At 49.5% G+C, this 13,689-nt stretch overlaps 1 protein-coding gene across 2 annotated transcripts; it reads right to left on the bottom strand.

The window, feature by feature from the left end:
* Positions 1–10,024: 10,024 nt before the first annotated feature.
* Positions 10,025–12,437, bottom strand: LOC119277059 (probable protein ABIL5). 2 transcript variants are annotated; one of them, XM_037558265.1, is made up of 8 exons: positions 12,122–12,437; positions 11,943–12,025; positions 11,678–11,825; positions 11,249–11,348; positions 11,120–11,159; positions 10,921–11,012; positions 10,517–10,593; positions 10,025–10,360 (listed from the first exon to the last, which is right to left on the bottom strand). In XM_037558265.1, the coding sequence occupies exons 1-8, from the start codon at positions 12,263–12,265 to the stop codon at positions 10,259–10,261; spliced, it is 786 nt and encodes a 261-aa protein (XP_037414162.1). In that variant the 5' UTR covers positions 12,266–12,437; the 3' UTR covers positions 10,025–10,258. The 2 variants fall into 2 exon arrangements, with proteins under 2 accessions (XP_037414162.1, XP_037414163.1); XM_037558266.1 differs by having other exon boundaries at positions 10,921–11,009; positions 12,122–12,436.
* Positions 12,438–13,689: the final 1,252 nt, after the last annotated feature.

Genomic DNA, 13,689 nt, shown 5'->3' on the forward strand with positions numbered 1-13,689 from the left:
TCATCCAATCGATCGGCTTCAGTTAGCAACAGTAGCGAAGGAATCGCTCGATCGGGCTCAGTTAACAGCCATCGATCGATGGCTCGGGTTCAGTAACGCGTAGCCTGCAGTGCAATCACTCGGGTTCAGTTAGAGCCCAACGCCTCGCTCAGGTTTAGTTGGAGCCAACGCTTCACACACACGCGCATACGTGTACGAGAGAAATGCGCATCGCTCGGCCCCCGACCGCCCACCGTAACCGGGAACTCCCCGAAATTTTCCTCGCCCTCGCTTCTATCACGGTTTTTTCCATCATGGATGGCCCAAAGAATGTCATGCAGCTGCGTCTCCGGCCCGCCCAGGACGAAAAGCCCATTTTCTGTCATGATTTTTTGTCATAGAAGTAGGAGCCCACCACATCTATGATGATACCGGGTTTTGCCACAATTATAGTCATAGAAGTGTCATATGTATGACAGGAAAAAAAATTCGTTCGGCCCAAAATGTCACGCATGTGTCTTTTTTTGTAGTGTATATACTCTTATTGTCGGTGTGAAATCTGGCATATCTCGTAGTGGGGGTCCTAAGCTAGGCGTCTTGGAGCGATGGTAACATGGACACAGGGTTTTACCCAGGTTCGGGCTCTCTAAAGAGATAATACCCTACATCCTGCTTTTGATTGTATTGATATGGGTATAGTCCAGGGTACATGTATCTACCACGATATTGTTATAATGAATATTATATTGTCTATTGACTAGCCTGGCCTCGGTTTATATAGCACACCGGAGGCCTAGGGTTTTGGAGAGTCCTCGTCTTGGTCATCAAGTCTTGTGGAATCTCCCTTGTATGCGGCATGGGCTGCCCAAAGTGACCCATTAGTGAACTTCCAAGGGGGTCCTCGGCCCGATCCACCTGTTCGGGAGACGACGTGGTGAGTACCCCCTAGTCTAGCACACCGTCAGTAGCCCCCTGAACTGATCTTCAAGTTAGGATTGCTCCTCGATTCTTCTGAACTGTTCTTCATCTTCGGTTGTCGGTGTTGAAAACTGGTTCAATAAATCTTCTCATCTTTGATCTTGAGGATCGCCGAAGTGAATCCGAAGATTTTACATGTTGGGTATCCAAGGAGCCCCTTTAAGTTCTCGGCATTTATCAATGCCTTGTTATTTTTTACGCCACACCTCGGGTTTGAAGTTTTTCCTGTGCGGCGGTGTCCTCTTGCATCCGAGCTCTAATGCCGGACTACATTCGAGGTATCTTTTGCAGCTGAGCACCAACGTCGGACTGTATCCGAGCTCCAATGCCGGACTATATCCGAGGTGTCATAGATCACCTTGGCTTGAAAAAGTTTGAAGGAGGTTATCCGAGCTTAACGCTGAAAAGTTGTCTATGGAGCCAGCCGCTTGCAGCCAAGCTTTATGCCGGACTGCTTCCGAGGTGATGCACCACCTTGGGCTCGGGCTGATTGTTTGCAGATTTTATTTCTGATTGATGCAATTTATTTACTGACAAGATATATAGCCAGTAGCCCTCAAGGTGTGTGTTGGCCTAAAATCCGAGATGCACATTAGAGGAGATAGTGATCGGCGGACGAGCCCTTGAGAGAGGGTTTCGAGAAGTCATCATAATATATTAGCTTGATGCCGGATAAGTCCCAGTTGGTACCTATTGTTGTCCGAAGACGCATTTGCCCATAGTTCGGTCAAGCTGAACACTAAGCACTTTGAATTTTCTGCATTGAATAGGCAATGCAATAGCCCCCAAGACACTGGTCGGGTGGCAACACCAGATCAGGGGATTGATGTGCCCCTTTAATATTAGTAACTGATAAGCCCGAAGCCCAGTAGCCCCCGAGCCTTAATGCGGGCACGGGTGGCCAAATTAAGGATCGATATCCAGAGTAAAATCACAAATTATGTGTAATGATTCTATGTATCCAAGTACTTTACGTCATAAATGCTCGGATTCGCATTGTACAAAACTTTGTTGACCGACCATCGGCTTCACCCTCCTCGGCCAATAGCCGGGGAGTGTTTGTCCTACTTTATAAAGCCTTTATAAGGGCAAAGATTTACGGCAAACAAGGCAATCCGGCCATATGATTTTATAAACAAAGGTACACAGAGAGATGTGTTGTATTACTATTAACATAAGAAACATCTTCCAAAGAAAATAGTCCCGCTATCGGTTCCTTTCTTTGGGTTGTCATGCTGACCATGTGGAACCTCACCTCCGGTCAATGTGGGAGAAAAATATTGAGGATTTAGTGTGGGGAAAGTTCTTGAACTCTATGGTATTAATGAATCGAAATTTTTATTTCCGTCATTGCCGACCAATTATATCCTTTAAGATGGCTAGCTTTCGGCTTCACCCAGTCTAAGGTACTAACTCGGATGACCCGTTAGTAACAATCAAGAGGTGCTCCCTTTACCACCTAGCCGAACAATCGGGAACATAGGGTAAGCACAGAAGCCAGGCAACCCAGCTTGGCCAAAATCTTAAGTCAAATTGATGCATATTTATGGCTTTATAACGATAATTATGGAAGGCATCACTTGTATAATGAATACAAATGTTGAGGATATGTTTATGTTGACTTTGTTGAGACCCTTTATCATTTGAAAGTGGCCCATCGTTGTCTTCCACCCCTTTGTAGATGCTACGCAGGGTGTTTCTGTCATAACAAAACAACCCTTAGCCGACGTATCGGTGCTCGAAGGCAGTTGTGTTAGCGGAAACAAGGCAATCAGATATGCGGGCTTTATAACTTTCACTTAGTCATAGGAGCTTTAAACTGGGGAAGCTAGCTACGAGCCCCCGGTTAGTGTTCGGCACCGACCGAAGTCTAGCCATTAACACTTCGACCAATGTTATGAACGGCCCATCGTTTAACACGGGGTGACGTCCATCGATCTTAACACAGTCATCGGATAGCTGTCCAGTTTACACTTATTGCGACAGTCAGTTTTCGGCTTTCTCCACTGAGTCGCTTAACCATGTGAGATGGAAGCACAATCGCAGTGGTTCTCCCTTTGCACACCTAGCCAAACAAAGCGGAACGTAGGAAGCAAGCACGGGAGCCGGGCAACCCAACTATTGACTGAAGACACAATTCGAAACCGATACATATAAAGCAATATCTGAAAATGTTTTACCGAGGACTCCTCGGAGTACCTAGGCTTTTGCTAGGTTCGGCTCTAGCCGCAGCTCCGTGTTTGATATTGTCAATTCTTTAAAGGTGTTTGGTGTTGCACTGCTCGGGAACTAGTCCCGATGTGGCGTGTGTTTTGTCAATGTCGAGGTGTAGTTCAGCGGGAAAGATGTCGAGCTGTGAGTCGAAAAAGATCTCCCAAGCTGAATTATTATGCATGGCACCTTGGTCATGAGGATGTCCCGCTTCCTGAAAGAAAAACATACAAACAGCTAAAAAGTGCCATAAGCTCGAAAAGCCAAAACTTATGTAAAAGCTTGACATCCAGACTAAATCAAGAATTTTTGGGCCAATCCGAAAATTGGTCTTAAAGTTTTTTGTGCTTCTGTCGTGCTTTAACACGACACATCTGATCTCTAAACTGCAAGTAGGTCACCATCGGCTTCAACCTCCTTATCCCGAAGGCAGAGTGCTTCTCCGAGGCCAGTTTAGCAAACTAAACTCGAGCGGCTTTAGAGAGAAGCCAGGCTATTCGGCTATTGACTATACACTCGAGTCAAAAAAGGAGTGGTACAAAAAGACTTTGCAACGACCAAGAAGAAAACACACTTACTATAAAATGGCTCAAATAAATTTTAAGAGCCCCCAGTTAACATGGGTAAAGGGAGTTTCTTTTAACAAACAACGTGTGTGACCATGGTCAAACCGAACACAAATTAAAAATTAAAAATTTGAGCATGAAAGCGAATTAGCTGATTAATTTGCTCGGTGTCGATGCGCGGCCCAAGCTTTCGGCAAGATGAGGTCTCAGCCCCCAAGCCGGTCCCGAGGTGTCAGAGTGAAGAGTTGGGCGCTCCGAAGTGATGACATAGCACGACCAATGTGGCGAGGTGGAACCTCTAGTCCGTCCGAGGCGACGGAGCAGGCCGGCAGTATGATCCAGAAGTTCCCGTCATGGGTTAATGAAGTGATGATGAAGCCCCCGGTCTAGCCGAGGTGACATGGTACGTCGGTACACCGAGGTAACAACGCTGCCCAACCCGGATCATTTACATGTGCAAAGAAAATAGTGCAAGCCGGAGATAATAGTAATAATAATAAATTAAAAAAAATGTAGCATAATAAATAATTTTTGCAAAGTGAGCAATAAAAGAAATATGGCCCGTGTGCCGAACACTCGATGAGGTAGATCTCTCTCAGCGATGCCGAAGTCCCCAAGGCAACCGAACATGTCGGTATGGCAATTCGACCAACAAGGTGATCACACGAGCCGACTTACACCAATTGGGACGACGATGTTGGCTTGCCGAAGTGACCGCGTGATGCAGTCAAATTTGATTACCTACACATGTAAAATAGTGCAGTCCAAAAACTAATAATATAAATATAGAAAAAAACTCGCATAATTAATTTACGCAAAATATTTTTTTAAAGAGATGTGGCCTAGCATCAAAGCCAATGTCGGTGCAGGGCGCCGGCGTGACAAAGCCTGTATTCACAGGGCAGTCTGAGTCCCTGACGAGGCGTTTGCCAAACCGCGACGGGAAACTAACCGAACCATTACGCAACCATCATTAATGCGGCCATCATTTGACAGACCTGTGTACAGATGATGGAACAAACCAGAGTAATAATTCCTCGGGAAAAATAAACCCAAGCAAGAAAAAATTATTAGGATTAATAGCATCTGGTTTATCTGTTGTAGTAATCTGAAGAAAGGTTACTCCCAAAATTGGGACTCGGCCCGCACACCCATTGCCTGATGGGCGATGAAGCGACGGCATGGCGATGTTGGCAAAGGTTGGCTCACCGAGGCAAAGCCCCCGGTCCAGCTAACATGACGAAGCTGGTCGGCTAGTGACGTCGAAGTCTCCAGAGTAGGTTGATGAAGAGATGACGAACCCCCCGTCCAGACGAGGTGACGGAGCAGGTCAGTAAGGTGACATTGCAGCCGTCGTGCCAGCCAAGGTGTTCAAGCGGTTCGGCGTGGCAAACATCAGTTTGAAGAAGCTACGGCTCAGCCATGCCGACGCTGGTCATAACTTGTTACGCGGTCAATGCCGGATTGATGAAGTGACCGAGCGGCGATGTCGGGGCGCCTGACCCGTGCAATCCGTAGGGTGATGGTGTTGGTGATAATTTAGCTTTGTGATGCCGAACTCTTGTTCGACTTGCCGAGTTGATGATCCGATAAGGTTGGACTCGGCTCGATGAAGCGACGATCTGTCTAGCACAGGTCGGCAGATGTGGAGCAAGGGCTGGTTTGACACCGGCGCGACGGTGAAGATTACCTCCGAAAAGGAGCAAAATTTGTGAGCATGTGTTCAGAAACAAAACACAATACCCTAGAAAGAGATTCTTCCAAAAAGGTTGTCCAATATCCCGTTCATGAAGAAAGATGAACTCAGGTCAGATTCGCATTCACGCAGAAAACAGATCTGAAAAGTGATGCACTAATCGGAAGGTTCCCGGAGTTTGAACGGTCGGATCGAGCTAAAATTTTGAGAGGTGGGAGATATGGAAATTATGCAGAAGATGGATGGTTCGATCTTCCAAATAACCTCCGAGCTAGGCTATGGAGACCACGCCCTAAACTCGTCCATATTCCCGTCCAGACTCGACAGGCCTCCAGTATAGCATAGATCACCGAAGATTCCTCCATCGGAACGCGATGAAATTTTACAGGGTTATTGTACACTCAATTCCACACAACTTCGCTGAAGCAATCATCAAAGCGACACCCGAGAAGGCTGTGGCGGCATATACAAGTTTGTTATCTAGAAAAACAGCACGGTCGCCCGAGGGCAATGTTGACGTTGAGCCCCCGAGCTCCATCGATGATTCCTCATGATCTTGATAAATATCGGAGTTGATAATGAAGGCCCTCATCCAAACATAATGATCTGAGACGGAGTGTAGTCCTCGGTCGATCCAAGGTGACTAATTGAGCCGGCGATGAAGGTGCCGACATCAACAATAAAGCTCGGTTTTGATGCGTAGATCATGCCAGAGTCGATCTGAATTCCCATCACACTTTGGCGGCTGCCAACAGGCTCTCAATGAAAGCACCAATGTCGGTGTGAAATCCGGCATATCTCATAGTAGGGGTCCTAAGCTAGGCATCTTAGAGCGATGGTAACATGGACACAGGGTTTTACCCAGGTTCGGGCTCTCTCGAAGAGATAATACCCTATATCCAGCTTTTGATTGTATTGATATGGGTATAGTATAGAGTACATGTATCTACCACGAGATGTTTCTAATGAATATTAGCTTGTCTATTGACTAGTCTGGCCTCGGTTTATATAGCACACCGGAGGCCTAGGGTTTTGGAGAGTCCTCGTCTTGGTCACCAAGTCTTGTGGAATCTCCCTTGTATGCGGCATGGGTTGCCCGAAGTGGCCCATTAGTGAACCGCCATGGGGGTCCTCGGCCCGATCCACCCGCTCGGGAGACGATGTGGTGAGTACCCCCTAGTCCAGGACACCGTCACTTATACCCTGAAAACGACCAGGAGAGCCACGAAACCACTTTTCCACCGCCGCAACCTTCTCTACCCTTGAGATCCCATGGAGGGACCTTTTCCGGCGTCCTGTTGGAGGGGGATTCGATCATGACGGGATTCTACATCAACACCATTACCTCTCCGATGAAGCGTGAGTAGTTTACCACAGACCTTCGGGTCCATAGTTATTAGCTAGATAGCTTCTTCTCTCTCTTTGATTCTCAATACCATGTTCTCCTCGATGTTCTTGGAGATCTATTTGATGTAATATTCTTTTGTGGTGTGTTTGCCGAGATCCGATGAATTGTGGATTTATGATCAGATTATATATGAATATTATTTGGTTCTTCTCTGAACTCTTATATGCATGATTTGATATCTTTGCAAGTCTCTTCGAATTATCGGTTTAGTTTGGCCTACTAGATTGATCTTTCTTGCAATGGGAGAAGTGTTTAGCTTTGGGTTCAATCTTGTGGTGTCCTTTCCCAGTGACAGTAGGGACAGCAAGGCACGTATTGTATTGTTGCCATCGAGGATAAAAAGATGGGGTTTTCATCATATTGCTTGAGTTAATTCCTCTACATCATGTCATCTTACTTAATGTGTTACTCCATTCTTTATGAACTTAATACTCTAGATGCATGCTGGATAGCGGTCGATGTGTGGTAATAGTAGTAGATGCGGAATCATTTTGGTTACTTGACACGGACGTGATGCCTATGTTTATGATCATTGCCTTAGATATCATCATAACTATGCGCTCTTCTATCAATTGCTCGGTGGTAATTTGTTCACCCACCGTAATATTCGCTATCTTGAGAGAAGCCACTAGTGAAACCTATGGCCCCGGGTATCTGTTCCATAATATTGAATTTCTTTTGCATCTTACTAGTTTCTGATCTACTATTTTGCAATCTTTTACTTTCCGATCTATAAACCAAAAATACCCAAAAATATTTACTTTACCGTTTATTTATTTCTATTAGATATCACTTTTGCAAGTGACCTGAAGGGATTGGCAACCCTTTATCGTGCGTTGGGTGCAAATTGTTAATTGTTTGTGCAGGTATTCGGTGACTTGTGCATTTTCTCCTACTGGATTGATACCCTCAAACCGAGGGAAATACTTACGCTACTTTATTGCATCATCCTTTCCTCTTCAAGGGAAAACCAACGCAAGCTCAAGAGGTAGAAGGTCGCCACCTCATTCAAAAGTGCCTCTTTACATGCCTTGAGCTGGCTCTCTACATTCGCAGCCCACCCTCTCGAGTGTCGCCACAAAAGGCGCACACAATGCTGCCACATGTCCATGGCGTCGCAAGGCGTACCGAACCAGTTGGGGGGAGGGCATCCCTATCTGCAATCCACATTGAAGTAACCTTCAGCATACACGTCACGGGGCTTCACCGAAGTTAAGAATGAGCAGATAGTGGTCAGACCCGAGCCCGGTCTCGGCGGCCAGCGAGCACCCTGGAAACTTGGCTTCCCAGCCCCCACCCTAGGCAGCTCAATGAGCTCGAGATCGGCCACCCAATCATTGAAAGTATCAGAGCAACTCCAACGGGGCGACCCATTTCGTCAGTGGCCGTCCGTTTGGGTCGGCGCGGACAAAAGAGGAGGCCCAATGCGCCGACCCAAACCCAAAACGCGTCCGCTTCGCGTCCACGCCAACGCATTTGCGGCCCAAATTTGCTCCCCAAATGCGTCGGCGCGGACGCAGAAGGGACACCACGCACGCCTTCTCGGTGTCCGCCACGGCCCCACCTGGCGGTCGTCCAACTACCCGCCACCTCGCCGGTCAGCTTAATTTATGACCCCGGCGCCACGCGTTAGCGATGGTGGTCGTCCTTTTTTAAGCCGACCGTGCGGCGGGGCCGTCCTCATCCGGCCCCCGTCCCCATCTAGCCACACTCGCTCCCCCGTCGCTGGCAAGCAAACCCTAGCCAACCCTAGCCACCCCAGTCGTGCCAAATGGGGCTCTTCTCCGGCACCGGCAGCAGCAACAAGTCGAAGGTCAAGGCCCCCGCTGTCCCTTTCCCTGCGGAGTTCATCCCGCCTCCGCCTGTGCTGGCTCGCCAGCAGAGGCAACATGTGAACGTGCCCGTGCACCAGGTGGAGTGGCATTGGCAGCACCGCGTGCCTCTGTCGTATCTCGATGCCACCCTGTCGCACGACTGCGCCGCGGTCGGCTAGGGCGCACGCGGAGGAGGTGTGTCGCCGACGGGCGCTCTTGACGTCGGAGCAGCGCCGCGACCAGGCCTACGCCTCCGACTCGCCCAACTGGGCGCGCTGGTTTGCCTTTGAGCACGAGGAGGCGAGGTGACGCAGCGTGCGCGAGGTCGACCGCAGCTTGCCGCCGTCCCTGCTCATCGTCCGCGAGGAAGACCAGGCATCGGAGGACGCCTACCAGGCGGCCCTTGCGGCCGTCTATCGGGAGAGCGAGAAGGACGAGCGGCGCAGGGCGGAGCTGGCGGAGGGAGAGGAGGCTCGGTACGAGGCTGCCATGGCGCAGGCCATGGCCCTCTCCACGGCCGGCAACTGTGTGGTGCCGCCGGTGGCCCCGCCGTCCCCTCCCCGCCGCCTGCAAAAGCCAAGCCGCAGCCGGAGCCGGAGCCCATCGAGTGCTACTCCTGACGGGAGTAGTGCGCGAGTGGGTCAGGGCGTTGCCGGTCTGGCTGGGGGCGACGCCGGAGCAAGAGGCGGCGTACCTCGAGCACTGGCGCCAGATCCGGGTGGCCGAGGAGCGCCGCGACAGCAAGTACCTCGAGATGCTCGAGTGCGACGCCGAGGCCGAGCAGCTCGAGGCCGAGGAGGAGGCGTGCCAGGCCGCGGCGGCACAGCCCGTGGCGGCACTGCCCGCGCCCGACATGACCGCGCTCTGGAACATGGCGTTCGCGTGGGCCGGTCCGGCGCCGACGCTCATCGACCTCACGAACCCCGAGGACGACGATGACGCCTAGGGCAGCGCGCCGGCGCGTAGTTTTTAGTTTGTTTTTATTTTTATTAAATGTTAATGTGGCCGGCTTTAATATTTAATTGATGTTGTTTTTATGTTAAATATGCATGCATTCTTTTTTTCGCCGTCAAAATGGGTCGCGTCAGCGTTGGGCGCACGCGCCGACCCAAACGCGAAAGCGGACGTTCGTGTTCGTCTGGCCGACCCAAACGGACAAAAAGCGGACAAAATCGCCGTCCGTTTGGGTCGGCCCGTTAGAGTTGCTCTCAACCAGCCTTTGGTTGGTAATAACACCCCTACTTTTGTCCGCAGCACCCCGAAGGAGATTAAAATCCCCTCCAATAACAATCTGCCAAGGAGAGGATGAGATCTTAGCATAAAGTTCCCGAAGGAAGTCGACTGAACGCTCGTGGTCCGACACTATCACCAGTTCCCATAGTATGAACTCTTCAGACAGAAAATAAAATGAACATGAGTGTTTCTCCCCGATGTGGCATGAATGTTTCAGCTCGACCCTGAATTTCAATTTACTGCACGTCTGCACATGTGTGCACCGGAGCAGAACTCAAACATACATGCATACATTCCTGTTACAGAACAATGGACATTCGGATGGCTGGCAAAAACTCTGGTGATAGCCACATTCTAACTGCACCCGGTGGCTTTACCCATGTCGCTTGCTTCTTTTGAGAAATGACATGATGTTGCTGCCATGGCTGCCTTTCTTCTTCTTCTTGTGGTGACCCCCTGCAGCAACGTGAACATCCTGCATAAAATTCAGAGGAAAAAAAATTCTTATGCATCAAGGTAAAAAAGAAGCATGCATCACTGAATAGCTTACACACTTGGCAATGTCGTGTTGATTTCTTGGTGTAGATAGTGTCTACAGCAAATATTTCTGTATAATATAACATAGGAATACCTCTGCTCTGAAGGAAAATGACCTCGCTATGGATGCTGGGTTTCCAACGTCTGAACCCGCCACGGCATGCTCCCTCCCTAATAAGATCACCATGTCATTAGCCATATGGTAAATCAATCATGGCGATATGAAAAGAGTAAGCTTTAAAAAAGTGGGAACAACTTGCTGTGTTATTAGTAGTTGAAGGGATGCTAAAAAATGTTACTCCCTCTGATCCAAAAACAGTGTCGAATTTGAACTAAAACCCGACACTTATTTTGGATCGGAAGGAGTACATAAAAAGGGAAATTTTGATCAGCTATAATGATTGGGATCCTTCTTCACAGTAGCATGGAAGCAGAATATCTTTCCGGTGCCAAATACACAATTGTTCATACTATGTTTCATGTCGCAATAAAATTTACCGATGGTTGATTCAGCATCATATGGCTTCAGAGTGCGAGTAGATCCTGGCGCCACTGCGCTATTGAGCTTGAAGGGTTCTGGGCCACCTCTGCTGTGTGAAAAAATGCTGCTAATGTCATACAGTGATACAAATTGTAGACCACAGGTACAAAGGAAGACAAAGCGAAAGAATCTAAAAGTAACTAGTAGCGAGTGAACCTTGACTTGGCGACATTTTCCTCGTTGTTTCTTTCAGAAGCTGTAGTGAAAAGTAGTACTAGTTAGTAAATCATAGCAGAGCTGAAGCATTTTGCATGTTCATCATACAAGTCGGTTTGAAAACTGTACATTGCGAAAGATAACGGCGATGATATTGAACGGCGCCAGTGTCCGCACGAACGGCCAATAGTTGGAGAGAAATTGCATACTGTTCGCATGTCAAGAGCCTCTGGTAACATCAAGAGATCATACAAAGTTCAGTGAGCATAGCAGGGTTTCGCTTGGTCGAAGTTCATCACCACTCAGCAGTCAAGCTCAACTTTGTAAGTCAATCGGAATGAGGAAACAAGTGGTGCATACTAAATTAGAGCAGAGAGGAATTCCCAAGCCAACGAAAAGAGCATCCAAGTTATCTGAAAACCAGTGTGTACCCTCTGAAGTTTCAACTACTTTATCATCATAGATATGGTTCATTGTTTAATCCAAACTATTTCTGGTAACTACACCAGATATCCATACATAATTTTTTTATAGCTACAAGTGGAGAGAACACCCAACCTGCTTCAGGAAGTTGATCTTTTGCTCTGTTTGCGTGATCTCAGCCTTGTCTTCCAGCTGGTGCTCAAGCTTGGATGAAACGGTCCCCAGATGATCAATCACCGCTACTACCGCGTTGCAGATGTAGCTCTTTGTACTGTCCAGGATTCTTCACCACCACGCGCAGGAAATGAAAGTTACACGCGGCCATCAATTCCACGACCACGGGAGGAAAATAAAGAAAATGTGTTGGAGTGAGAGAATCGATGGGAGTGTCTGCGCTTACAGCTGCTTCTTCTCGGTGGCGAGGAACGCCTTCTCGCAGCAGTCCGCCGCCTGGTGCAGCTGGGACTGCAGATCCTTGAGCTCCTGCAAACCCCAACGAACGCGTCGGACGTCCGACCCGCAAGCACTAATCAGAGGCGCGCACTTGACGCGGTATGGTTGGGAAAAGAACCACTCAACTCTGAGCGCGCCGTCGAAGCTCTGGGGTGCTGCGCCGCCCTTCGCGCCGAGACCCGACGACGACGACGACCTGCCAAACGGCGCCGCGGGGCCCATCGGAGTCCCCTCCTGCCGTCCCGCCTCGCCGGCGCTCCCCGCATCCATCTCTCAGGTCAAGAACACGGGAGCGGCAGTACAGCGCTGAGGATGACGGCGATGAGTGATGGGAAATGGCGTGTACAGGCGCGCGCGAAAGTGGCGTTCGGGGCGCAGGAAAACGTAGGGAGCAAAGAGCAACGGGACAAGGCGCGGCAGGCGGTCCCGTGATGGGGTGGCGCTCCGGGTCAGAGGCGCCGAGCGCTTGGACGGCGCGCTAGCGTGTGCGGCGCTCGTCACGGGCGAAGCGTACGCCCGGGTTCTTGTGGCGTCCCTTTCGAGGAGATTCTGAACGTGCAGTGTTTCTGAAAAAGTTTGGCGTCGAGCCTACGGCTGCGGCGTCGTCGTCGGTTTTAACGAGGGTCCGGTGTTTGTTTGGTCGTTTACTGCCGACTGTAACGGAAATCGGTGAACATCCCGTGGATACGGGGTGAAGTGAATCGTCCTCCAACCCAAGGAAGTCGTCGCCTTCTTGTATACATACAAGTGTCATTGCCATGTATTTTTAAACATGGTACGGATGTAGGCGCCTTCAAAATCAATAAGAACAACAAAGTCATTCACCCTCCCCTAGAGTAAGAGGGGAGCGAAAAAGACTCCTCCCCCCATCGCTAGCGGGAGCCGCCGCCGCTCCTAGTCCCCTCCCCTCCTCCACTCCACTCGCCGCCGCCGGGCCCGCTGGCGGGCAAAGCCCGGCCAGCGGCGGCGGCGGCGGGGCCTCCTCTCCTCCTCAAGCGGTGGTTGGCGACGCGGGACGGCCTCGTCGTTCGGGGGCGCTGCGCTTGGTGGGGTGCGGCGGCGCTGGTGGCTGCTGCCCCGGTGTGGTGGGCTAGGTGGTGTGCCTGGCGGGATGCAGTGGCGGACCCAGGAATTCAAGTTAGCCGGGGCGAACATGTTAGGACAAAAAAATTGAAGCACAATGCAAGTGTTTTCAACACAATAAATGGCCTCGAAAGGTTGAGTTTCAATATGGATAAGATTCAACTACTAAAAACATGGAAACTTATATTAGAAAAAACATCTTAGAAACTACTAACATGGTCTCTTGTTGCCTGAACACTCGTTGGCTGTAACAACACGACCCAAAACTCCAAGCAAAACCTACAACATGTAAAACAAGGAAAAAAATATGTATCTAAATTTCATTGCCTACTAACATGGTCGTGAAGGTGAGCTAGGGATTGGAATTTGTGAGGCATTGTGGGAATTTTTCTCCAATCGACCAATACTGAATCGAACGATTCAGTAGGCTACAGGCTACTGCACGTGGTGTACATGGTGCGTTGGTTCCTGAAAAAAAGGGCTTTCCACAGCTAACTAAAGCCCACAAAGTCCAGTCGTCTAGGCCCATCTTTTCTTTCTTCTTGCTTAGGAACATAACTGTCCAACAGAAACGGATCTCATCGTCAATGGAGCTGCTCCCCTTCGACTAA

The sequence above is a fragment of the Triticum dicoccoides genome, chromosome 3B, assembly GCF_002162155.2.
Source record: "Triticum dicoccoides isolate Atlit2015 ecotype Zavitan chromosome 3B, WEW_v2.0, whole genome shotgun sequence".
Lineage (NCBI taxonomy): Eukaryota > Viridiplantae > Streptophyta > Magnoliopsida > Poales > Poaceae > Triticum > Triticum dicoccoides.